General features: G+C 44.9%; 2 protein-coding genes and 1 non-coding gene across 5 annotated transcripts; 2 read left to right on the plus strand and 1 right to left on the minus strand.

The window, feature by feature from the left end:
* The first annotated feature begins 2,769 nt into the window (after positions 1–2,769).
* Positions 2,770–17,337, plus strand: Dnaaf4 (dynein axonemal assembly factor 4). 2 transcript variants are annotated; one of them, XM_021172575.2, is made up of 9 exons: positions 2,771–2,944; positions 4,551–4,698; positions 5,237–5,370; positions 5,913–6,138; positions 8,186–8,331; positions 9,229–9,338; positions 13,507–13,660; positions 16,146–16,251; positions 16,491–17,332. In XM_021172575.2, exons 1-9 carry the CDS (start codon positions 2,822–2,824, stop codon positions 16,604–16,606), a joined length of 1,263 nt encoding a protein of 420 aa, XP_021028234.1. In that variant the 5' UTR covers positions 2,771–2,821; the 3' UTR covers positions 16,607–17,332. The 2 variants fall into 2 exon arrangements, with proteins under 2 accessions (XP_021028235.1, XP_021028234.1); XM_021172576.2 differs by lacking the exon at positions 16,146–16,251 and having other exon boundaries at positions 2,770–2,944; positions 16,491–17,337.
* Positions 14,126–14,232, plus strand: LOC115032112 (U6 spliceosomal RNA). Its single transcript, XR_003837739.1, has one exon. It is a non-coding gene; the product is annotated as a U6 spliceosomal RNA (small nuclear RNA).
* Positions 17,338–19,737: 2,400 nt separating the features above from the next.
* Pierce2 (piercer of microtubule wall 2) lies at positions 19,738–24,050 on the minus strand. Of its 2 annotated transcripts, none has more exons than XM_021173397.3 (2): positions 23,542–23,811; positions 19,738–21,173 (listed from the first exon to the last, which is right to left on the minus strand). In XM_021173397.3, the coding sequence occupies exons 1-2, from the start codon at positions 23,602–23,604 to the stop codon at positions 20,832–20,834; spliced, it is 405 nt and encodes a 134-aa protein (XP_021029056.1). In that variant the 5' UTR covers positions 23,605–23,811; the 3' UTR covers positions 19,738–20,831. The 2 variants fall into 2 exon arrangements, with proteins under 2 accessions (XP_021029056.1, XP_021029057.1); XM_021173398.3 differs by having other exon boundaries at positions 19,740–21,173; positions 23,789–24,050.
* Between the last annotated feature and the right edge of the window lie 55 nt (positions 24,051–24,105).

A 24,105-nucleotide genomic window follows, 5' to 3' on the forward strand; every position in this document is an offset into this window, starting at 1 on the left:
CTGGGAGGGGGGGGCGACAAAGTTTCTTTAGCCTAGAATATTTAATGTGTCAAATATAGCATGATGTGGGATAAGCAAAGGGATTACCTCAATTTTGGAAGCACTGAATCTAGTTGGAAACTTCCTTCTCTTAGGCTGTCCCAAATTCCGACCCCTTTCAGAAAGGCGTTTCTCCCCGTAGTCTGTTCTCTCCTGCTCAGTGTGCTGAGCTCAGCTTGTTCAGCTACAGAGAGATGGCTTATATGCCTGGGTTGAAAAGCTTTGAAGAAATATGTCAGATAAAAAATTAACAATATTATGCTTTTTGATAAACATCAGTTCTACTTTTGTTTTTGTTTGTTTGTTTGTTTGTTTTGAGACAGGGTTTCTCTTTGTAACCCTGCCTATCCTGGAACTCCCTCTATAGACCAGGCTGGCCTTGAACTCAGAGATCTGCCTGCCTTTGCTTCCTTAGTGCTGGGACTAAAGGCGTGAGCCACTACTGCCAGATAGTTCTGCTGTATTTTATTTCAGACAAGGTCTCATGCAGCCCAGGCTGGCCTCAAATTTAGGATGTAGTAGAAGTTAGCTTTGAACTTCTGGTCTTCCTGTTTCCACTTTGCAAGTTCTAGGATTTCAGCACACACAGCTACACCTACCTGGTTTGTGTAGTGCTGGGATTAAACCCAGGGCTTTGAGCATGCTAAGCAAGCTCTCTACCACCTGAGCTACCTCCTCAACCCATCAAGTCCTTTAGTTTTTTATAATTTATTTGGATTTCCAAGATAGGATTTCTCTGTGCAGTCTTGGCTGTCATGGAACTTGCTCTGTAGACCAGGCTGGCCTCGAACTCAGAAATAGACGCCTGCCTCTGCCTCCCAAGCACTGGGACTAAAGGTGTGTTGGCACACTGCCTGACTTCTTATTTTTATTTTTAAAGATTTATTTATTTATTATATGTAAGTACACTGTAGCTGTCTTCAGACACTCCAGAAGAGGGCACAAGATCTCATTACAGATGGTTGTGAGCCACCATGTGGTTGCCAGGAATTGAACTCAGGACCTTCCGAAGAGCAGTCAGTGCTCTTAACCGCTGAGCCATCTCTCCAGCCCCTTTTTAAATTTTTTAAAAAAAGATTTATTTATTATATGTAAGTACACTGTAGCTGCCTTCAGACATTCCAGAAGAGGGCGTCAGATCTCATTATGGATGGTTGTGAGCCACCATGTGGTTGCTGGGATTTGAACTCAGGACCTTTGGAAGAGCAGTCGGTGCTCTTATTCACTGAGCCATCTCACCAGCCCCAATTTTTTATTTTAAAGTATGTGCGTGTGTGTATGTGTGCGTGCGTGCGTGTGTGTGTGTGTGTGTGTGTGTGTATACAGTGCCTGTAGAGGCCAGAAAAGACACAAGAGCTTGAGACAACGAGCTAAGAACAAGAATAGAATAAAAAGAGGGAAATGGCAAAAAGCAGGATGAAAGTGAAACAAATCTGCAGGGTCTGTTAGGTTCTCAGCTCAGGACTGACAAAGGATCAGACGTTTGAGATAACGGTCTGCTGACGAAACAGGTCAAAATCAGGAAGGGAGAGATACTAACGCCAACTCTACTGATCCTCAACGTTCTGCAATAAATTACGCTGGAGTTTAAACATTTCTCTAAATGCTCGCCAAACTTTTTATTTCTAGTTTAAAATGCAGCATCCTATGTGCAAATAACTTCTCTAGTACTTAATTACATTTATCATTCACATCAGATTTCCGTAATGTAGCAACTGGGCCTAAGGAAGTAGTGTAGAAGGAGCATTTAGAATAAATGAAAGATCTCGGTTATTTTTCTGCTAACAATGCACATGGCACGAAGGACGTTGGGCTGAACTACGCGGCCTTCACGTTTCTTGGCAGCTGAAGTTCGGTGTGTATTATTGAAGTCCAGTGGGAAATGTATCCGTTTAAATCCAATAGATCCTACTATGGAATTGCAGCAAAGTTTATTGTGAGGCCTTTGGGTCTCAAAAATTGAAGTTTAGGTCCCTTCCCAGGGTTAGAGGGAATGTACACACCAGTGCTCCCAGGATGGGTGACGGCGTCAGCCCCTGAACATCAAACGTTGCTTTGTATTTTGAGACAGAATATTTGTGTTTATCAGGGTGGGTCTCCAAGTGAGGGCTCTGCCTCAAGTCGTGAGATTACAGGCTACCACACAGCAAATGGTCAGAGCAAACCAAACGTCCTGACTCTAAAAGTGCCTTGCTGTCACAATGTACACATTCCAGCTCTGCCGACCCACATCCCTCTGCATCCTAAAGCTCCAAGCTTTTTCCTTTCCAGAGCTGGGAATACAACCCAGCCTCTCCCAGGGAGCCACACCACAGCTTCTCTTCTCCTTTAGCAAAAAGTCACTTTAAACTATTTGTATTTATTTTAATTATTTTGTGTCTGCGTGTGAGTGCGGTGCCCTCGGAAGCCAGAAGAGCTCAGATTGGAGCTCCTGGCGCTTGAGAGACGCCAAGCACCGGTGCTGAGGCTCGAACTCGGATCCTTTCGGAAGCAGTGCCTGCGCACGGCAGTCTCCGGTCCCCGAGCCCTCTCGTTTCCCGTGTCCTGCTCTACTTCTTCCTCATTCTCTCAGAGGCAGCGGGGACACAGACACTCCAGACTCAAGTCGGACTACCGCCAACTGCAATACCCAACACGGTGGGAGACGGAGGGTCCTACTGGACCCCTGACCCGGAAGGACCCTAAGGACCGGAAGTGATGGCAACCTCGCAATCCCCGCTTCCCTAGCAACCCGATCGGCTTCCTAGCGACGCAAAGTGGCTGTGCAGTCCCTAGTCCCGCCATGCCGGTGCGAGTGAGCGAGTTCAGCTGGCAGCAGACGCCGGCCACGATCTTCCTGTCTCTGCCTCTGCGGGGCGTCTGCGTGCGCGATGCTGACGTATTCTGTGGGGAAAGTTACCTGAAGGTGGGCGGGGCGGAGATGCAGTTGCTGTGCGCCCCGTGAGCAGGAGCTGTCTTGTAGAGTGTCCATTGCTTTACTTTTTAAAGTTAATTTTTAATTTACATTTTTTACTCTTAATTAATTTATTTTTGTTATGCTAAGGATCAAGCCCAGCATCCTGTGTATGCCAAGCCACTGAGCCACATCTCTAGTAACTATGTATATATTAAATGTATGAATGCGTGCATTCATGAGTGTGCATCAGGTGTGTGTAAATGCCTGCGAAGGCCAGAAGAGGGGGTCAGATCTCCTAGAACTAGAGTTACAGATGGTTGTGAGCCACGCAGGATGGGAGAATAAGAATAAGTGCTCTTAACCACTGAACCATCTCTCCAGCCCCATTAGCCTCGGGGTGTGAGCAGGGGGGAGGGTGTCTTATTCTGTAGCCCACACTGGCAATCCTCCTGCCTCAGACTTCCAAGTGTTGGGATTAATGGGATGCTCTCCCATCCCTGGCTAAACCTCAACTTAAAGTTGATAAACAAGTCTAAAGCTGCTGAGATGGGCCAATGAGTTAATGCACTACCAGCAAGCCTGACAGCCGCAGTTCCGTCCCCAGAAAGGAGAAAACCAACTTCTCACATTCTCTGACCTTCTCCTGCGTGCCATGGCACTCAGACCCACACACATGCACACAACGTTGTCATTAAAACAACAGCTGGGCAGTGGTGGTGCTCACCTTTAATCCCAGCACTTGGGAGGCAGAGGCAGGCAGATCTCTGAGTTCAAGGCCAGCCTAGTCTACAGAGTGAGTTCCAGGACAGCCAGGGCTACACAGAGGAATCCTGTCTCGAGAAACCAAAAAACAAAACAAAACAAAACCAACCAAACAAACAAACAAACAAAAATATCTAAAAAAAAAAAAAAAACCCCAACAACAAAAACAAATCTGTTGTGAGCGTGGTGTCATCTAGACATATTCAGGTCCCAGATTTGCTTTCACCTATTGCGTCCTCATATGCTTTGCTAAATTATGCTGCCTGGAATAAATTCAGTGGGGTTTTGAGAAACATTTTACACACACACACACACACACACACACACACACACACACACACACTGGGATGGAGAGGGGGAGGGCTGGCTTCAAACTGGCTCCCTCACTTCGTAGCTGAGAGAGAGAGAATGACCTGGGATGTCTGAGCCCCCTGCTTCTACCTCCTGAGTGCCCGGATAAAAGGCCTTGGACACCACACTAGGAACTATATCCCCACCCTAGCATGTTTGCTTTTTTTTTTCTGGAATAAATGGTTGTAAATATTTTTGATTTACCTTTATTTATGTGTGTTGCAGATTTGGCTCTGTGCATGAATGTGTACCATGTGCTTGTCTGACACCCTAGGAGTTCAGATGAGGATGCCAGATCCCCTGGAACTGGATTTCAGAGGGTTGAGAATTTCCATGTGGGTGCTGGGAACAGAACCCAGGTTGTCTACAAGAATAAGTGCTCTTAACCACTGAGCCGTCTCTCCAGCCCAGACTTTTTTTTTTTTTTAAGGTGGCAGTGTCTTTAATTTGTGTAACTAACTCAATGCCTCTCTCTCTCGCTCTCTCTCTCTCGTCTGAACAGGTTAACTTTCCTCCATTTTTATTTGAGCTGTTTCTCTATGCTCCCATAGATGATGGGAAGAGCAAAGCCAAGATTGGAAATGACACGATTCTTTTCACATTGTATAAAAAGGAGCCAGTTCTGTGGGATAGCCTTTCTATGCCCGGTGGTAAGTTTTTAAAGGAAAGTTGTTCACTTGAGCTGGGTGCCATTCAAGAGAGCTCAGTATGTGCCTGTAAGCCAATATCAGAAAGATGGGCTACATGAAACCTTGTCTCAAAAAGTATTTTTCCCCCCTTGGTGTCATGGTGACTCTAGGTGATGCTTGCTTACATTTCTCAGGTCTTAAGATGCTGAAGTAAGAGGATCACAGTGCTAAACCACCCTGGGCCATATAAAAGATGCTGTCTCCATCAGTCTTCCACATTTTATGAAATTAGATCTAAAGAAGTCTTATCCAGATCAGTATAAGTGCTTCTCTCCTCAATAAAGCAAGTTAATGCCGGGTGGTGGTGGTGCACGCCTTTAATCCCAGCACTTGGGAGGTAGAGGCAGGCGGATTTCTGAGTTAGAGGCCAGCCTGGTCTACAGAGTGAGTTCCGGGATAGCCAGGGCTACACAGAAAAACCTTGTCTCGAAAGACCAAAAAAAAAAAAAAAAACACACACATTCATAATCCCGACATAGTACTTTTCCTTATATTCCAGTTGATAAAGAGATGATGCAGAGAATAAGAGAAAAATCTATCTTGCAAGCACAGGAGAAAGCAAAAGAGGCCACAGAAGCAAAAGCTGTTGCCAAGCGAGAAGACCAGAGATACGCGCTAGGCGAGATGATGAAGGTAAGCGACAGATTCCAGGGCACTAGAGGTGCCGATGAGCCAGGGTCAGAGAAGTAGTGCAGCCAGGAGTGGGGGTGCAGGCCACCAGGCTCCTCAGGAAGGTGAAACAGGAGGATCAGAAGTCGCAGCCATCAGCAACTGTGGTGAAACAGCCAGCAGTTGAGAGGCAGAGGCAGTCAGACCTCTGAGTCAGAGGCCAGCTTGGTTTACAGATGGAGTGCTAGGCAAATGATCAGCTACTGCAGCTCACGAGTTAGGTCCTCAGCTTCTTGGCCACTGACCGGTGTACTGTCCCACCACTTCTCGTGTCACTCCCCCAGCCCCACCCAACACTGAGCCTCCTACATGAAGCCTAGTGGGTTGGGGGAGGTGTGGACATGGACACATAAACACACACACACAAACACGAGCGGGATCCACTGTTTCAATGTAAACTGAAACCCAAGCTCTTACCCCAAGGCTCAGACACTCAAACTCATCCCACTTGTACAGCCACTGCTTTTTGAATGTTTTAAAGAACTTGCTAATTACAATGCTTGTAGATTGAAGAAGAAGAGAGGAAAAAAATAGAAGATATGAAAGAAAATGAACGGAAAAAGGCAACTAGAGAATTAGAAGCGTGGAAAGAATGTCAAGAGAAAGCTGACCGACAAAAAAGAGTCCAGAGGAAGGAGAAACCGCCCGAGGGAAAGCAAGCTGAAGAGACCAAAGCTCTAAAACCTCGGAGTTTGCCCCGGAAGGCCCCACCCACTCGCTTCCCCACAAGAGGTGTGGCGCCCCTGTCTTTTTCTCTTCCTTCCTTTCTTTTTAGAAATCTTTTTGCAGGCATAGGCCATGCTCCGGTGTACCGAAAATAAACAATAAGACACAACACAAAGACATAAGATGGAAGACCTTTGCTGAGGGGCGGGACAGGATTTGCTGTGTAGGTCTGAACCTCCTGGAATGTGATACGCTGGCCTCAACCACAAATGCTTGGCTTGTAGGGATTCACCGTCACACATGGCTTACTGGGCACACTGTAGTCATTTTGTACAAACCGGAAACATCAGGTGTAGAGAGGCATTGAAAAGAACAACAAAATACGGGGCAGACACTGGGAACTAGTTAAGGATTGGCTAGAGGACAGGAGCCACACAATTGGCGTAAGGACGCAACCAGGGTAAAGACGGGCAACTCATTTACCTTCTTCATTTTCCTCTCCTGTAGCCCAGGCTGGCCTCAAACTTGCTGCATAGAGACAAAGACCTTGAACTTCCGATCCTCCTGCCTCCACCTCAATAGTGTTGGAATTTTAGGCATGGCGCACCATCCCTCAAGCAAGTTTGTTTTTTTCTTAGTGCTGGGAACCAAGTCCAAGGCCTTCTGCTTTTCTAGGCAAGCTTATAGAGCCCGAGCTAAATCCAACACACATACACGCACGCGCGCACACACAGAGACACACACAGACATGCACACACACACATTTTTTTTTTTTTTGAGAAGGCATTGTATGTAGTCCAGGGCTGTCCTGAATGCCCTATATAGATTTTTTAAAATGTCTTTACCTTTTCGTTCTTTCTTTTAAAAAATAGTTTGTTTTTATTTTATGGGCATTGCTGTTTTGCCTGCATGCATATTTATGTGAGAGTATTGGATCCCCTGCAACTGGAGTTACAGTAAGCTGCCATGTGGGTGCCAGGAATTAAACCCTGATCCTCTGGAAGAGCAGCCAGTGCTCTTAACTGCTCAGCCTTCTCTCCAGCCCCTCCTTTTCTTATTTATATGCACTCCTTTTTCTCTAAAGTATATTACTCTGAGTCTTTGTTTCTTGAAATCCTCTCCCACCTGTTTCAATGTTTGCCTCTAAGCCTGTGCGTGTTATTTAGGTATGTTGGTGTTTCTAACTAACAGCATCCTTCCTTGTCTATAGATGACATCCTAGCACCTGGCCTCATTCCCCTTGTCCAGGCTGGGCAGCCTCTGAGTCTGCTGAGCCCCGTATGCGACTGTCTGCCTTTCATTATCATCATGGCTGCTTCCTTACAGTTCTCTGAGATGGGTGAAAAGCTCCCTTCTTTAGGAAGTGTGTAGAGATACTGCTGTGGGGCACAGAGATTGGAGGAGGTGTGCATGTCAGTCATAGGTTTGCCTAGTGTGCCTCCCCCAGAGTGGATATGAACTAGACAGAAGCTCAACAGTGAACCCCAGAAAAGTAGCAGGTCGTTGGTTAAAGAACAGACTGGCTGCCATGTTAATGCTAGATGTTCTATTCCCTGTTGCAGAAAACATCTTTGGTTTATTTTTGTTACTATTATTTGTGTATGACGTGTGTGTGTGTGTGTGTGTGTGTGTGTGTGTGTTGGAGGTGTGGGAGGACCACTCTGTGGAATTGTTGTCCTGTTATGTCCTCCCTCCCCCCTCCTTTTTTTTTGAGACAGGGTCTCACTTTGCTCACTATGTAGTCCTGGTGGTCTGAACCTCCTTATATTAGAGCAGTCTGGCCTTGAACTCACACAGACCAGCCTGCTTCTGCCCCGAGTACTGGGACTAAGGTGTACACTGCCCAACCAGCTCCTTCCACTTTGTGCCATGCTTACACAGCAAGCATCTACCCTCAGGCCTGTCTCACTGGCCTAGCTTTGCCTTGTTTTATTTTGTTGGGTTTTATTGTTGTGGTTTTTTTTATTATTTATTTTTTGTTATTTGCTTCTTTGTTATTGTTATTATTTGTTATTAATCCTAGAACTAGCTTTGGTGTATAATTATCTTAAAAGTCAATGTGTTAGTTAGAAGTGAGAAATAAATGACTTGTTGGATGCCTTTGCTTTTGAAGGGAGGAATTGGGAAAACATATTTCCTGAGAAGTTAAAGGAAGACAGAATCCCTGCGCCTCGTTCCGCTGGCAGTATTCAAATCAGCTTTACCCCTCGAGTGTTCCCAACTGCACTTCGGGAATCCCAAGTCGCAGAAGAGGAGGAGGTAGGCACACAGTATCAGTAAGGCAGTCACCACTTCAGTTAGTGTCAGCGTCACCGCTGGTGGAATGCCTTCCCTGCTTCATCTATGGAAATTAGTGAGTTTCAGGACAGCCAGAGCTATGGAGAGAGATTCTACCAAAAAAGAAAGAAAAAAAAAAGGAAGGAAGAGAAAAGAGAAGAAAAGAAAGGAGAGGAGGAAAGGAGAACAAAACAAGTTAGGTTTTATATTCCTTTGTTTTGTGTTGCATGTTTTGTTTTAGTGTTTTTCTCTTTGTTTTTGTTTGAGACAGTGCTTAGATTTTTCTCTAAACCTACTTTATTCAGGGTTCTTAAATGACTTAACCTCCCTTCTAGCCCACCACCAGAGAGAGGGGTGAAAGAAGGTTAGTAGAAAAAGGGCATTGTGGATCTGTTTCGTAGTAGTTCCTTGCGGGAGTCCACTCTTCACTGTCAGGATACCAGCAGTCTGGTTCAATAGAAAACACTAAACAAGAAACAGTAGCACTGGCTCAATCCAGCAGAAACCTGAAGGCTCTCCCATATTGGCACGAGTCAGCAGAAATATCACGAGAAGTTCTTTGATGTGTTTCTCTCTGAAAAGTGAAGACCAGCAAGCATTGCACAGAGTTCTAATGCAAGAATGCCTTCTCATTGTGTATGGGGACCATACGTGTTTCCTGTTCCTACCCCTCTCCTCATGAACACAGTCCAGGAGCCCCTGCCCTGGGGATGGCTCCATCAACAGTTTAAACGAGTCTCTTCACATTAAGTAATGCAATCAGGATAATCCCGCAGGTATTCTAGAGGCCTACGTCCTGGGTGATTTCCATATACTGTTGGGTTGACGGCACTAGCCAGCATAGACAGTGTCCACCACCAAACTGCGTTCTCATTGTAGTGGCTGCATAAACAAGCAGAAGCACGGAGAGCCATGAGCACTGACCTTCCTGAATTCTTTGACTTAAAAGAAGAAGAGAAGAATCCAGACTGGTTGAAAGACAAGGGAAAGTGAGTTGTCTGAGTGTCCTGCACCCTACACTGGGCTCATCATGTTCCAAGACTAGCTGGACCTTGTGTTTATGAGTGTGTTGGGGTAGGCAGGCCATGTGCTGGCCTTTTCATGTCTACTTGATGCAAGCTTGAGTCATTAGGGAAGAGGGAACATCAATTGAAAAAAATGTCCTCAGCAAGGTTTGCTTGGCCTACACAACAAACTGAAAGCCAGCATGGGCAACTTAGTGAAACCTTGTCTCAAAATAAGGAAGGAATTGCTACAATCCCACTACTTGAGAGAGAGAAAGGAGATCTGGGGTTTAAGGCTTTGTTCCCCAGACTGTACCATGTGAGCCCCATGTCCAAACAAACAATAAGTGAAGTAATTTTAAAAGGGGGGAAAGGGCAGGGGACATAGCTTAGTGTTATAGCACTTGTCTAGTTAGTGAGGTCCTTGGTTCAAACTCCAATGCTACAAAAAGAGGCCTATAATCCCAGAAGCTTGGAGGCAGAAACAGCTTGGTCTATATAATGAGTCACACACCAGCAGGGGTAACATACAGCTGTCTTTTTCTCATAGAGTATTCCAGAAAAAAAAAAAAAAAAAAAGGAGCCATGGGACATACAATTAGACACATGACATTTTAGTCAACATCAGAATGTACACTGAGCTTCAAAGAGTCTGTCACTAGTGATAGCATAGCCATCTTTATGTGCATAAGCACACCTACAGCTTTCAAAAACAAGTCACCTACTGTCATCTTTCTGAGACCAAGCAGCTCCTGCTGGTACAGATGGGGAAAGAGAGATAGATGTGCTGTGCGCAGCTGGGATTATGATGCTTGCTTTTAACCCCAGCTCTGAGGAGACAGGTGGATCCCTGGGGCTCACTGGCCAGTCATCCTAGCCTGGTCATCCTAGCCTGGTCAGGAGCCCGAGAGCCCAGTGAGAGACCCTGTCTAAAAAGCATGGTGAGGCTGAGTGTGTTGTACACACCTTTAATTTGAGGTGGGGCTCATCTACATAGTGAGTTCCAGACTAGCCAGGGCTCCATAGTGAGACCCTGTCTGAAAACAAGCAAGCAAGCAAGCAAGCAAGCAAGCAAGCAAGCAAGCAAGCAAAAGCAAGCAAGCAAGCAAGCAAGCAAGCAAGCAAGCAAGCAAGCAAGCAAGCAAGCAAGCAAGCAAGCAAAGCAAGCAAGCAAGCAAGCAAGCAAGCAAAGCAAGCAAGCAAAGCAAGCAAGCAAGCAAGCAAGCAAGCAAGCAAGCAAGCAAGCAAGCAAGCAAGCAAAACAAACAAACAAACAAACAAACAAACAAACAAACCCAAAAAAGGCAGCTGGCTCCTAGGGAACAAACGCAAGCAGCATACACTTTATGCAGGTTCCCTTTGCAGGTCTAGTCCCTCGGAGCCAGCGTGTAGGCAGGCCAGGTGAGTGGAATACTCACTCACAGTTGCCCTCCACCACAGTTGACGGAGAACAGCCTTAAGAATGAAAATTTTGAACCTGGCAGTGGTGGCACATGCCTTTAATCCCAGCACTTGGGAGGCAGAGGTAGGCAGATTTCTGAGTTTGAGGCCAGCCTGGTCTACAGAGTGAGTTCCAGGACAGCCAGGGCTACACAGAGAAACCCTGTCTCAAAAAACCAAAAAAAAAAAAAAAAAAAAGAATGAAAGTTTTGTGTAAAAGATTTCAGTAAACCTGTAAACTCTTGTTCTGAAAGGGATTATTATGTTTGTTATTATTTGCATAAATCTGTCCCCTGCTTCCTAAGAGACAATCTCTGCCAAGATTAAGTGCTACACAGTGTCTTCTAACAGGATAGTGCCAGGTTGCTGTGAGTCCTGCTTGGTGAACATGCCTCCCACATGTGACACATGAAGTCCTAGCTTCAACTTGTAGATCCCACCCCTCCTACCCCACCTCACCCCCACCCCCTCCCTAGATTGTCACAGGAGATCCATGGAGAACTGTCTTGTTATTTTGTTGAGCCAGGGTCTCTTGTAGCCCAGTCTACACTCATCGTTTTGAAAGTTGCCTTTTAACCCATGTACCTAAATGCTTTCAGAGCAGGGCCAGGAAACCCATCTTTGCTACTGTGTTGAAATAAACTAAAGTTTATAGAGACAGGCCAGTCTCTTCACCCTGCTTTTCCTGATAGAAGCTTGTTAGGCTTGCTATTGTAAGATGGCTTCTCAGTGCAGGTGTAATTGTTTTCCATTGATTGTGTTTTACAGCTTATCCTAGTCTGTTGCAGCACTTGGTGTTTAGAGTAAGTTAACAAAATGCAGAGGAGGGAAAATTCACTCTTCCCTTTTGAGGACTCTTATCCCCTAGGGAGAAATCAGTTGCGTATGCTGCAAGAGATCACCAAGCTGTGTATTTGTTTGTTTATGGTTTTATTTTTTGTTTTGTTCTGCTTTGGTTTTGTTTGTTTGAGACACGCTCTCACTTTGTAGCCCTGGCTGGCCTGAAACTCCCTGTGTAGGCAAGGCTGGTCTTGAACTCATGATGATTCTCCTGCTTCAGCCTCCCGAGTGCTGGACTGACTACCCTGTGCTTTCATGCATGGGAGGATGTGTTTTACTAGGGCTTTTGTTTTGTTTTTACTAGGGCTTTTTTTTTTTTTTTAAAGATTTATTTATTTATTATATGTAAGTACACTGTAGCTGTCTTCAGACATTCCAGAAGAGGGCGCCAGATCTCGTTGCGGATGGTTGTGAGCCACCATGTGGTTGCTGGGATTTGAACTCTGGACCTTCGGAAGAGCAGTCGGGTGCTCTTACCCACTGAGCCATCTCACCAGCCCCTTTACTAGGGCTTTTGTTTTGTTTTGTTTTTGAGACAGAATTATGTGTAGCCCTAGCTGGCCTGGAACTAGCTCTGTAGACCAGGCTGGTCTTGAACTCACAGAGATCTTCCTCTGCCTCTGCCTCTGCCTCTGCCTCTGCCTCTGCCTCTGCCTCTGCCTCTGCCTCTGCCTCTGCCTCTGCCTCTGCCTCTGCCTCTGCCTCTGCCTCTGCCTCTGCCTCTGCCTCTGCCTCTGCCTCTGCCTCTGTGATTAAAGGTGTTTGCCATCACCACTGAACTGACATATCAGCACTCCTGCTTCTGCCTCCAAACTCCTGGGACCACAGGCCTTTAGCACCATGTCCATGTTATTCTTTAAAAATCATATTTAGAATGCTTCTCCCTGCTTCATTCTAATGCTAAATCAAAGGGGCATGTGTCTCTTTACCAAGATGTACGGATGCTGGCTGGCTGGCCTTGCGCACTCTTGCTGTCCGTCCAGTAGATTTTTGTAGTGTTGGGGTTTGCTCAAGGGCCTCACTAACTAGACATGTGCTATAACACTGAGCTATGTCCCCTGCTCTCACTAACTAGACAAGTGCTATAACACTGAGCTGTGTCCCCTGCTCTTTCTCCTTTTTACAATTATGTCACCTATTGTTTGCTTTGACATGGGGCTCACATGACACAGTCTCCTTTCTCCCTCTCAAGTCGTGGGATTGCAGCAATTCCTTCCTTATGTTGAGACAGTGCCTTCAGCTTGTTGTCTGGGCCGAGCAAACCTTGATTTTGCAATCTTCTCACCTCAGCCTGTGACATGACTGGGATTACAGATCTGCACCACCAGGCTGGTTGGTGTTGGCTGTGTGTGTGTTGACGGTACTCCGACACGGGTGTCTTGCTCGCTCATAGCAGCTTCCTCACGTCATGAAGAGCTGTTCCCTCCTGTTCTTGCTGTTTCCATTCTCAGCACCAGTTTCCCCATGGTTACCAATGAGCAGCAGTGTTTGTGCTGTGTGCTTTCCTCCTCCATATCCAGCAGGGGAGAAGTTTTACCAGCTTTTCACACTCCAACTTGAGGCCCAAGTCACTGGCTTCATTCAGGCCAGTTTAAGTCTCCTATCCCTAAATAAATCCCTGTATCAAGAAAGATAGACATACACCTGCTGCATTAAACCAATGAGGGCGGCCTTTGGGTGGGAGGATCTGCCCTACTCAAGGTCCTTGCTTGGTGTATGTGGAGAGCTGGAGTCTGTGCAGTAGGCTGTCTCCATCTGACAAGAAATAAACAAGGCAGATGGTGAACTATCTCTCTGAGTGCCAAGTAGGCTCAATGTTATTTTTTCATGTTTGCTTCAATGTTAAATTGGCCCTTTCTTTTTGTCTCATTAGCAAATTGTTTGCAACGGAAAACTATTTGGCAGCGGTTGATGCATATAATTTAGCCATACGACTGAACTGTAAGATCCCATTATTGTATTTGAATCGGGCTGCTTGCCACCTCAAATTAAAAAACCTACACAAGGCCATCGAGGACTCTTCTAAGGTATGTATATTTCTCTGTTTGGGTGTGTTGTGTATATGTTTATGTATTTACTTCATTTAAAAATATAGTGCTTTGAGGCTGGAGAGATGGATCAGCTGTTAAGAGCACTGACTGCTCCTCCAGTGGACCCAGGTTCAATTCCCAGCACCCACGTGGTGGCTCACAACTGTCTGTAACTCCAAGATCTGACACCCTCACATAGATATACATGCAAGTAAAACACCAATGCACATAATACACACGCGCACACCCCATATGTATATGTATATGTATATGTATATGTATATGTATATGTATATGTATATGTATATGTATATGTATATGTATATCTATGTATATCTATCTATATCTTTAAGATTATCATGAAGAGCCAGCTATAGTGGCTCATCAAGGGTTTGAAGGAAGAGGATCACTTAGATCAAGGCCAGGCGAATTCCAGGCAATGTTACCAAATGAGAGAAATGTGTGCTCACTTCAGCAGCACGCATGCTAAAATTGGAATGATGCAGAGAAGAGCATCATGGTCCCTGTGCAAGGATGACACAAAAATTCATGAAGTATTTCCTAATTTTTCTTTTTGAGTTTCCATTTGGAATGTGCTTAGACTACTAAAACAATAAACTACTGATGTCTGAAAAGTTTGTTACAGAACCTAGCATGTTCAAGATCCACAGGGATGGGGGTGGGGTGGGGCTTGGGCCTACCTTTGCTAGGCCTTCTTTATTGGTTTAAACGATGCTCTAGGATTAGCACTTAGCCTAATGGTAAAGCCTCTGCTCAGCCAGTGTGAGGTGCTGGTTCTGTACTCAGTCCCCTCCCCCAGAAGTTGATGCTAAGCCCTTCTGCCTTCAAGGTAAGCCTGTGCTGTGTGTGGTCCCTTTTCCCTTTTTATTTGTTCTGTGTAGAGGATGCTCTACAGTTGCCATGCTTCCTGTCTCCAAAGAGTGAGCTTGTTTTGGAGTGAGCCAAAGTGAAAGACCAATCAGCAAGTAGCAGACAGGAAGTGAAGCATAGTAAAACATCATCGCCTCTGGCACTGACAACATCCTGCAGCAGTGACAGGGGAGATCCACTGAGAGAGTCACACTGGGTGTCCTGATTGAGAGGTGTCTAGGCAGAGCATAGACTTTGCTTCATGGATGAGCCTCCCGTTCCTCCTATCCACTGCAAGTCTTTTTATGCTGTGTGATTAAACAGTAGTAACCTCTGCTCTGCTGGGAACGGCTCACCCTGAGACCCAGTCATTCTCAGGGGCGCGATGTTTTTAATCACAGCCTCAGCACTTAGCTATTTTCCTTTCTCCCCGTTAGAGAACCTGACCTAGTATGTGGAGTTTTGGGAGATCTTGAAATAAATATGCTTGAGTCAGCTCTCAATACGTGCAAATAGCACATGACAATTTACCAATATAACTTATAGTGCAGGCCTAAATTGCCTAACATTGGCTAACATTGAACAGGTCTTAAGTTTGCTGTTCTATGCCTTAGCCTCCCTATACCTGGGATTATAGGCACGTACCACCAGGCTGAGCTGTTTGATTTGTTTGTACTTTTAGTGTTTTATTTATTTTTGAGACAGGATCTCATGTAGCCTAGACTGTCCTGGAACTTAGTATGTAGAGAATGGCCTTTCACTCTTGATCCTCAAAAGTGCTGGAATTGCAAGCCTGTGACTACACCCAGCTTAATAATGCTCCAGGCACAGGAATTATAGGTGCAAAGCATTCTGTTTGACTGCTTTATACACACATGTAGTATGTGTGTGGATGTGGTTTTGGGCCTGCGTAGTGGCAAGAGGTCAATCTTGGTGGTGTTCTTCAGACACTGGTCACCTTATTTTGTTTTCTAAGGATTTATTTTGAGTTATGTGTATGTCTGTGTGTGGTGGAGAGATGGGCAGTTATTTGCACATGAATGCAAAGGATGAGACTGGATCCCCTGGAACTGAAGTTATAGACATTAGTAAGATGTCTAATGTGGGTGCTGGGAACTGAACTCAGGTCCTCTGCAAGAGCAGCCTGTGCTCTTAGCCTCTGAGCCATCTTTCTAGCTTCACACTTGCAATGTGTGTGTGTGTGTGTGTGTGTGTGTGTACTAAGTTAAAGTATGACTATACAAGTTCCTCACTTTCTTCTTTCATTCCCCCATGTCCACTCCTGTACCATAGACTCTTTTTCTTTAACTATCACTCCTCACCTTTTTGTTGAAGCAAGGTCTCTCACTGGGATCAGGGCCTGCTGATTCAGCTAGGGCTGGCTGGCCTGCCAACCAGCCAGCCCTAGGGATCCTTCTGTCTCTGCTTCCCAGAGCTGACATTAGCACACTCCGCCACGCCTGTTTTCGTTTTCTTTTTCTTTCTTTCTTTTTTTTTTTTTTTTTTTATGTGGGTGCTGGGGTTTGAACACAGGTCTTCAGGCTTGCAGAGCAAGCACTTTACCCACTGAGCCATCTCAGTAACCCCTAACTATATATACATTATTTGAAAGGCACTAGAGTTATTGACACCACCTGTTGCTGACAATGCCAATGCAAGAATGAAGGCACACGTCCGACGAGGGACAGCATTCTGTCAACTAGAATTGTATGTTGAAGGTAAGAGACTGATAGAGGCATGGCCATAGTTCTGTTAGTAGACCCATTTCTTTGCCTTGCATGCATGAGGCCGTTAGATTCCCAGTTCCATATAAACTATGTGTGGTGGCACACACCTGCAATCCCAGCAAGGTCTAAGTCTTTTAAGCTTCAGGAGACCCTGTTTTAGAAAAACAAAAAGTTGTCTAGATAACACAGGTATTTATGAAATACTTGCTTTATTATTGTTGTCAATACAGGCTTGCAAGATTATGAAGCTGCACTTAAGATTGACCCAGCCAACACAGTTATACAGAACGATGCAGAGAAGATTCGGAATATAATTCAAGGGACAACACTGAAGTCTCGTGACTAGAGGCAGCTAGGTACAGGAGTCTCTGCAAGTACTCTAGCTCTGTAAAGCACCGTGCTACTGAGTCTTTGGAATGGCAGTGCCTGACGAATCATCTCCAAGATGAAAATGGCCTGTCTCTCACTGCCTTTGCTCCCAGTACTGGGAAGACAGAGGTAGGCAGGTCTCTATGAGCTTGAGGCCAGCCAGAGCTAGACAGCAAGCAAAACACAAAAGAAAGCCAGAGAGCAAGCTGTTTGAATCCTCAATCTTGGCACAGGGATTGGTTGGGCTTTGATGTTGCTGTTGGCATTTCCAGGATACTATTGAGGAATGTACAGAATAGAATTTCCACATAAAAGATTGTGCATATAAAATATTTTTATCATATTAAATATAGTATTTCATTCTAAATGATTGGCTTTGGTATAATATGTAAACAATTTTTAGTCACTTATAGATACACATAACCATATAGTTTTCTTTATATTATTTGTCATTTGAGGCTAGACCAGTTAGAGTATAATATACATTGCATACCAATCCTGGGTCTGCTGGGTAAAAGGATATAGAATTCCAGGCTAGCCTGGGCTACATAGTGAAACTGTTTCAAGAAAAAGTGAAGAAATAAACAACAGAAAAAAAATAAACAACAGAAAAACCAGTTACTCTGAAAACCTTATTTTTTTAAAGAGATTTATTTATTTATATTTAATTTTCTGTGTATGGGTATTTTGCCTGTAGGAATGTGTACCACTGTTGTATGCAGTGCCTGCAGTGGCCAGCAGAGAGCATCAGGTCTTTTGGAACTGGAATTACAGTTGTGAGCCACCATGTGGGTGCTGGGAATTGAACCCAAGCCCTCTGGAAAAGCAGCCAGTGCTCTGAACCACTGAGCCATCTCTCCAGTCCCTAAGCCATATTTTGAACTTAGTTACAGGCTGTTGTTGAAAACAAAACTGAGCAGGGTCTTGTGTGTGCCCTTAATCCCAGCACTCCTGAGTAGGACATACAATGAAGAGGCCTTCTTCCAGGCCAGCCTGGGCCACATAGTAAGACTGAGTCTCAAAAAAACTAATCAAGGGCCGGGCGTGGTGGCGCACGCCTTTAATCCCAGCACTCGGGAGGCAGAGGCAGGCGGATTTCTGAGTTCGAGGCCAGCCTGGTCTACAGAGTGAGTTCCAGGACAGCCTGGGCTACACAGAGAAACCCTGTCTCAAAAACAAACAAACAAACAAACAAACTAATCAAGGGCCAGTGTGACAGCTTAGTGGTTAAAAACACTTGTGGCTTTTCCAGAAGACTCAAGTTCAGTGCCAGCCCTACACTGGATGTCTCGCAACCACTTGAAGCTCCAGCTTCAGGGATCTGATGCCTTCTTTGATCACTCTGAGCACTATTGTAGTTGCTTTGGGTGTCATGTTTGGGGCTTAGTAATAAAGACATGGAGACATCTTTATAGTATTAGCCTGCTGGCCTTTTTGCTGAGGGCAGTGTCCTGAGCTAGCTGTCCAGACTCAGCTAATCTCCTACCAGATCTCCACCCTGGGACTCTGTGGCTCACTGGCTTCCTCCACATTCTGCCCCTCCCCCAGCTTCAGCCTCCAGTTATTTTCATCAAAACCCACTCCTCCTTCCTGATACAAAAAACTTATTAGCATAGTGGGAGTGCTGTCACAGTTTATTCCTTCTGAACCAATCATCAGCAGGACTATGCCAGATCTATCTCTAGGTGTTGCCTTTTGGGCAGATTGAAGTTGCTTTTTAACTCGATAATCTCAGAATCATTTACCTGTTATTCCAGCAGGTGAGGGGCACCATTTATAAATAGAAAGCAGTCTTGTGGGCTATAGAAATGACAATATCATATCCCACCAGCACCTGGCACTTCAGGCACAGCAACTAACACTTGAGGAGACTGGGGCTGGGGCACCATTCACACTGATGCATTGTACGTGGAGGGAGGTTATCCCAACAGAGCACAAACTCACATGGTACATACACACACAGTAAATAAAGTGAAAAAAATTCATCCCAATGAAAGTTAAAATAAATTTAGTTTGCAGATTTTGATGTTGTGAGACAGGTCCTACTTTTATAGTTCTGTCTGTTCTGGAATTCATGGTGGTCCTTCTGGTTCAGCCTTGCCAATGCTGGGTTTACAAACAGTTACTATAGCCAGGCAGTGGTGGCATATGCCTTTAATCCCAGCACTCAAGAGGCAGAAGCAGGTGGATCTCTGTGAGGGTTAGAGGCCAGCCTTGTCTACAGAGCGGAGTTCCAGGACAGCCAGAGCTACACAAATACACTGTCTCCAAAAACCAAAAAGAAAAAAAAAAAAAAAAAAAAAAGCAAAAGCAAAAGCAAAACCAAAAACTTAACCATATCTTAGAGCTGGGTCTGGTGTGGTGATTCACACCTCTGAGCTTAGGAGGCTGCCACGGAGATGAGCCATCTCACGGACCCCTCTTCACTCATTTTTAGGGGGCTAGCTTGGTAGACGCTATGGATCCCAGGCTGGTCTTGAAATCATGGCAATCCTCCTCTCTTAGCCTTCCAAGTACTGGGTTTCTAGGTGTGGGCCACCATGCCCAGCTAAATGGTAATATACTTATATTTGGCTTTTAGAGGTAAGGCCTCACTCTGTCACTCTGGCTGGTCAGGAACTCCCTTTGAAACCCAGCTGGCCTCAAGTTTGCAATCTCTTGCCTCAACTTCCTGAATGCTGGGTTCATGTGAGCCAGCAGGCCAGGCTGCTATGTTCCTTTGTCTTAGTAAGTGTACTTAGTAGCATGTGCTATGATGAAAGTCCCTTGCAGCTTAGTGGGGTCCATATATTCAGCACATCTGTTGGAATGTACTTCTACAGAAGACCAGCTGAAACAACTAGCCTCGTGGGACTGAGTAACTACTAGATCCTTGGACTTCCCATCCATAGCTTCGTACTGTTGGGCTAGTTGGACTACACACTGTAGTATGTCATTACAACAAATTCCCTTAATATACAGAAACATTCCATCAGTTCTGTGACTCTAGAGAACCCCGACTAATACAGCCCTTAGTAACATGCTTTAATGTGAAAATAGTTTGAAGAAGTTTATAGTTACAGAACAAAAAAAGCCACAAATCCAGACACTTTTCCATACACTGGTGGGAACAGCAGGTCACAGTAAAGCAAGGCTTCAGGTGCTATTTGAAACATTCTTAGCTGCTGGGTTGTTGGAAACCAATGACCTACAAGGTTAATGCATTCCAAAGGTATGACTACCTCATAATCACAGGATGCCAGGTCAAATACAGAGCTGGGATAAATGGCTAGTAAGGGGACTAGCCATAGTCCCCAAGATTGTTTGTAAATCTGTAACATTCCAACTCAACCAACCTTTAAAATAATTCTTTTAATAGGTGTGTGACTGTTCCTAGGAACTTCAGTTCACATAGTTGTTTGACGCAAGGTCTCACTGAGTTGATCAGGCTGACCTTGAACTTGCTCTTCTCTTGCCTCAGTCTCCTGTGTGGTTGCTATAGGCCTGTGCCACCAGACCTGTCTGTATTTGGTTTTTGGTAGTGTAGACATAGGCAACTTTATTATAAAGTGGGATATTCTCAGGTGGGTTTTGTTGGGTTTAAGAATTCTACTGTGTTATCCCAGGTTGGCCATGAAATTCTGGTCCTTGTGCCTAAGTCTGCAGAGTCCTCAGGGTACAAGTGAATTCCAGCATGCCTAGCTTTGAATACTTTTTAAGATTTATTTTTAAATTTTTAATTATGTGTCTGTGTGTGTATCTGTGGGTACATACTGGTGAGTGGAGATGGCTCAGAGGCCAGAGGCATAGGATCCTTGGGAAGCTGGAATTATAGGGGCTGTGTCCCTTCCCCTTTTCCCATAGTGCTCAGGACAAAACAAGAACAGTCTGTGCTCTTAACTGCTGAGCCACCTTTTCTGCCCCTGAACATGTGTTTGTATGGTAGGGTCCAGTGGTTTACATCTGGAGGCTAAGGTGGTTCTAGATTTTATAGAGAATTCTAGGCTAGCTGGGTTACATAGTGAGGCTCTTCTTCTAACATAAATAAATGAATGAGGTCACTGTCACTAATTTTTCAGTTATTTTTTTATTTCTTAAAAGTGTTTTGAGAATATGCATTTGTATCTTTATTAAAAGTTATTAATGTTCAAAATTAGTTGTTCTAGACTTAGAAACTTATACCTCCAGGACATTTTCTCTTCAATTGTCAGAAGGATGTATTTTCATAGTGTGTGTTGATAATTAGGAGAATCGATGGTTCTGGTTCGGTCAGGACCAACATTTAGGCTGTTGTTTTGATAAAAGCCAGTTGTTTTGAGGTGCTCTGTAAACGCTTGCTCTTGTGGTAGGAACTTACAGGGAAAGAAGAAGGGCCTGGGTGAGAAGGCCCCGTACTGGCTGGCATTGGTCTTGTACATAATCATCTGGGGTTTGGACAGTGAGGTAGCTGTGTGCAATGTCTTGGGATCCAACATACAGGAAAACACAGGGTTGCCAGGGTTCACACACGGAGCCGGTGGTTCAGGTCTCATTTCTGCATCTGAAGTCAAAGAAGTTTTCTTATCCTAAAAGGCACAAAACCCACCCTGAGTTACACAGGCATGTACCTGACTTACCCTTCAGCTTTTCTTGCATTTTTTTTCTTTCCTGCTTCTTCTCATTATTTTTTTAAGTAAGGGTCTTACTATGTAGCCTTGGCTGGCCTGGACCAGGCTGTTCCAGAGTTCACAAAGATCTGCCTGCCTCTCAGGTGCTGGGATTAAAATCTATAATCACCATACCTGGCTCTTTCTCTCATTCTTTTAGAGAAAGTCTCAGGTGGCCCTGACTATCCTAGACCTTTTATGTAGCTGCAGATGACCTTGAACTTCTGATCATCTTGTCCTCAACCTTCCAAGCAATTAGCTAAGAACATCAACAAAACCCAAACCACAGATTTTGAGTACCTCGAAGGAAAGGTGAATAGAATCATTAAAATGCTGGATGCATGGATTTTTCTTCTTTTTTTTCTTCAAGATTTACTTATTTTACATATATGGATGCTCTATCTGCATGTACACCTATACACCAGGAGATGGCATCAGCATAGATGGTTGTGAGCCACCATATGGTTGCTGGGAATCAAACTCAGGACCTCCGGGGAGCACATAGTGCTCTTAACAGATGAGCCATCTCTCTTTCAATGATTACTCAGCCCCAAACTCCTGGCAATTCTGCCTTCATAGTGCTGGGATCTAGGTCTGGGCCACCCATGTCTAACTGTACCATGGGTTTTTTTTTTTTCCTTTTTTTTTGGATATTACTATTCTCCTTCAGTTACCATCAAATCACCCTTGCTACTACTGGCCCTAAAACTAAATCACCTTTCTTGCCTCTCTTTTACATCTTGCTCCCTTTCCCTTCCCCCTCTCTCCACGTGGTCATGGCTGGCCTCTACTTCTCTACTCTCTCCTTCTCTCTGTCTTTCTCTGCTTCTACTATTTTTTTTTTTTTTTTTTTTTTGGTTTTTTCGAGACAGGGTTTCTCTGTGTAGCCCTGGCTGTCCTGGAACTCACTTTGTAGACCAGGCTGGCCTCGAACTCAGAAATCCACCTGCCTCTGCCTCCCGAGTGCTGGGACTAAAGGCGTGCGCCACCACGCCCGGCTTCTACTACTCTCTTAACTCCCCTCCACAAGCCCTAAATAAACTCTATTCTACATTATAAACAAAACAAAACAAAAAACCCTAAATCACTGTAGTGGCTATTCCTGGTTGTCAACTTGACTATATTTGGAATGAACTACAATCCAGAATTGGAAGGCTCACCAGCGACCCTTATCTGGAGGCTTGGAGATAGAAGTTTCTGATCTGGATCTTGGTATGGAGAACTTGAGCCATAGTGGCTATGGATTCCAGAAGAATAAATCTCCGAGTTCAAGGTCATCCGGGATTAAAGGTATAATCTGGGCTACACCTTCTGCTGGAGACAATATAAGGACATTGGAAGAAGGGAGTCTGGCTCTTGCTCCTTTGCCTGCTTGCTATGTGAGACTGAGTAACTGCTAGATCCTTGGACTTCCATTCACAGCTGTGACTGAACCATTGTTGGGAATTGGGCTGCCGACTGTAAGTCATCAATAAATTCTTTTACTATATAGAGACTAACCATAAGTTCTGTGACTCTAGAGAACCCTGACTAATACAATCACCTTCAGGTCTAGATTTAATAATTTTAAAAAGTCACTTCAATAATCCAAGTCACCAGATGTCTTATCTACTACCAAATCGTGGGGGACCGATGCTATCTCCTTACATCTTTCACAGCTCCATTATAACTGAAGATGTTTATAAGTAATCAAAGTTAAGTACCACTTTACAAACCCACTCACTGTAAAACCAGCTTTGTTATTTAAATGTTCGCTTGTTCACCCAGTTTTACAACTGAGCAGAGTGTAGTAGCTTAGGCCTGTAATCCTAACACTTGGGAAATAAAGGCAAGGGGTTCTGGAATTCAGTGCCAGCTACACAGAGAATTTAAAGTCAGCCCGAGTTACTCTGAGAAGCTCTGTCTCAAAAAAAAAAAAAAAAAAAAAAAAAAAACACCACCCAGAACTCCCCTCTCACCCAAACAAAAACGAGGGGTTAGGGATCTACCTCCTTTGTAGAGGGCTTTCTTAGCGTGTGTGAGGCTTGCGGTTCAATCCCTAGTTACAGCAATACAAATATCAGATCTAACTGTGAACTAGCTTTTGCTCAACATCAGCTTGTTTAATGGTTTCCTTTACTGTTTACTCACTAGCCAGGTAGGGGACAGAGGAACGGTAACTTCCCTCTGGGGTGAGTGCACTGTATTCACCCTCTCCCATCCTTTTAGACAAGGCATACTCCAAGTGACAAAAACATGAAGGTTCTAGGGCTGGGAGGTGTAGTTCAGTAGAACAGAGGTTACCTACCATGCACAAGTCCCTGAGTTCGATCCTCACGACTGCAAATAGATAATGCAAAACAAAAACCATCCTGGACAAAAGATCATTTGTAGTGAGGTGCCTCCTATACACCTTCAGAGTAATTACTTTGTGGATCGCGCATTTAAACTTGTAAATATAACAGCTTGGTGACTAGTGAGTGGGAGTAGATGGTGCCTCAAACACTATTATGAATTCGACTTTCAAAAGCATCTAGCTCTCTGCTCAAACCCACCAAGTCGCAGTCTGTCTCTCTCGCCATCTTAATCTCTTCGGCAAAAGCAACTCTTTCCTGATAGCGAGAAGTCTGGCGAAGGCGTATGGCCCAGTCTTCTTACAGAACCGACGGAAAGCAGCAGCAAGCCAAAACGATCGGAGTCGCGTAAACTACAATTTCTGGGGAGGGAGACGGTGGGTGGAAACCCTCAGTCTTCCAGTGTGGCAGCTCGTCTCCGTGGCAACCGGCTGCAGGCGTGGGAGCCCGGATGTTGTGGAGATCCGCGGTCGCTCCGCCCAGCTTCCGGTAGCCTCAGGGGTGCGGGCCGTACGAGT

The sequence above is a fragment of the Mus caroli genome, unplaced genomic scaffold, assembly GCF_978045245.1.
Source record: "Mus caroli unplaced genomic scaffold, Mus_caroli_1 scaffold_11, whole genome shotgun sequence".
Classification (NCBI taxonomy): Eukaryota; Metazoa; Chordata; class Mammalia; order Rodentia; family Muridae; genus Mus; species Mus caroli.

Bases quoted from the DNA above. Each gene is read 5' to 3' on its own strand.
- Dnaaf4 (XM_021172575.2), top strand. From the start codon at position 2,822: ATGCCGGTGCGAGTGAGCGAGTTCAGCTGGCAGCAGACGCCGGCCACG. The intron at 4,699-5,236 runs GTAAGTTTTTAA...CTTATATTCCAG, and splicing joins TAGCCTTTCTATGCCCGGTG to TTGATAAAGAGATGATGCAG. The intron at 9,339-13,506 runs GTGAGTTGTCTG...TTGTCTCATTAG, and splicing joins TGGTTGAAAGACAAGGGAAA to CAAATTGTTTGCAACGGAAA.
- Pierce2 (XM_021173397.3), bottom strand. From the start codon at position 23,604: ATGGTTTTTGTTTTGCATTATCTATTTGCAGTCGTGAGGATCGAACTC. The intron at 21,174-23,541 runs GTAGGTAACCTC...TGTGCCTTTTAG, and splicing joins AACTCAGGGACTTGTGCATG to GATAAGAAAACTTCTTTGAC.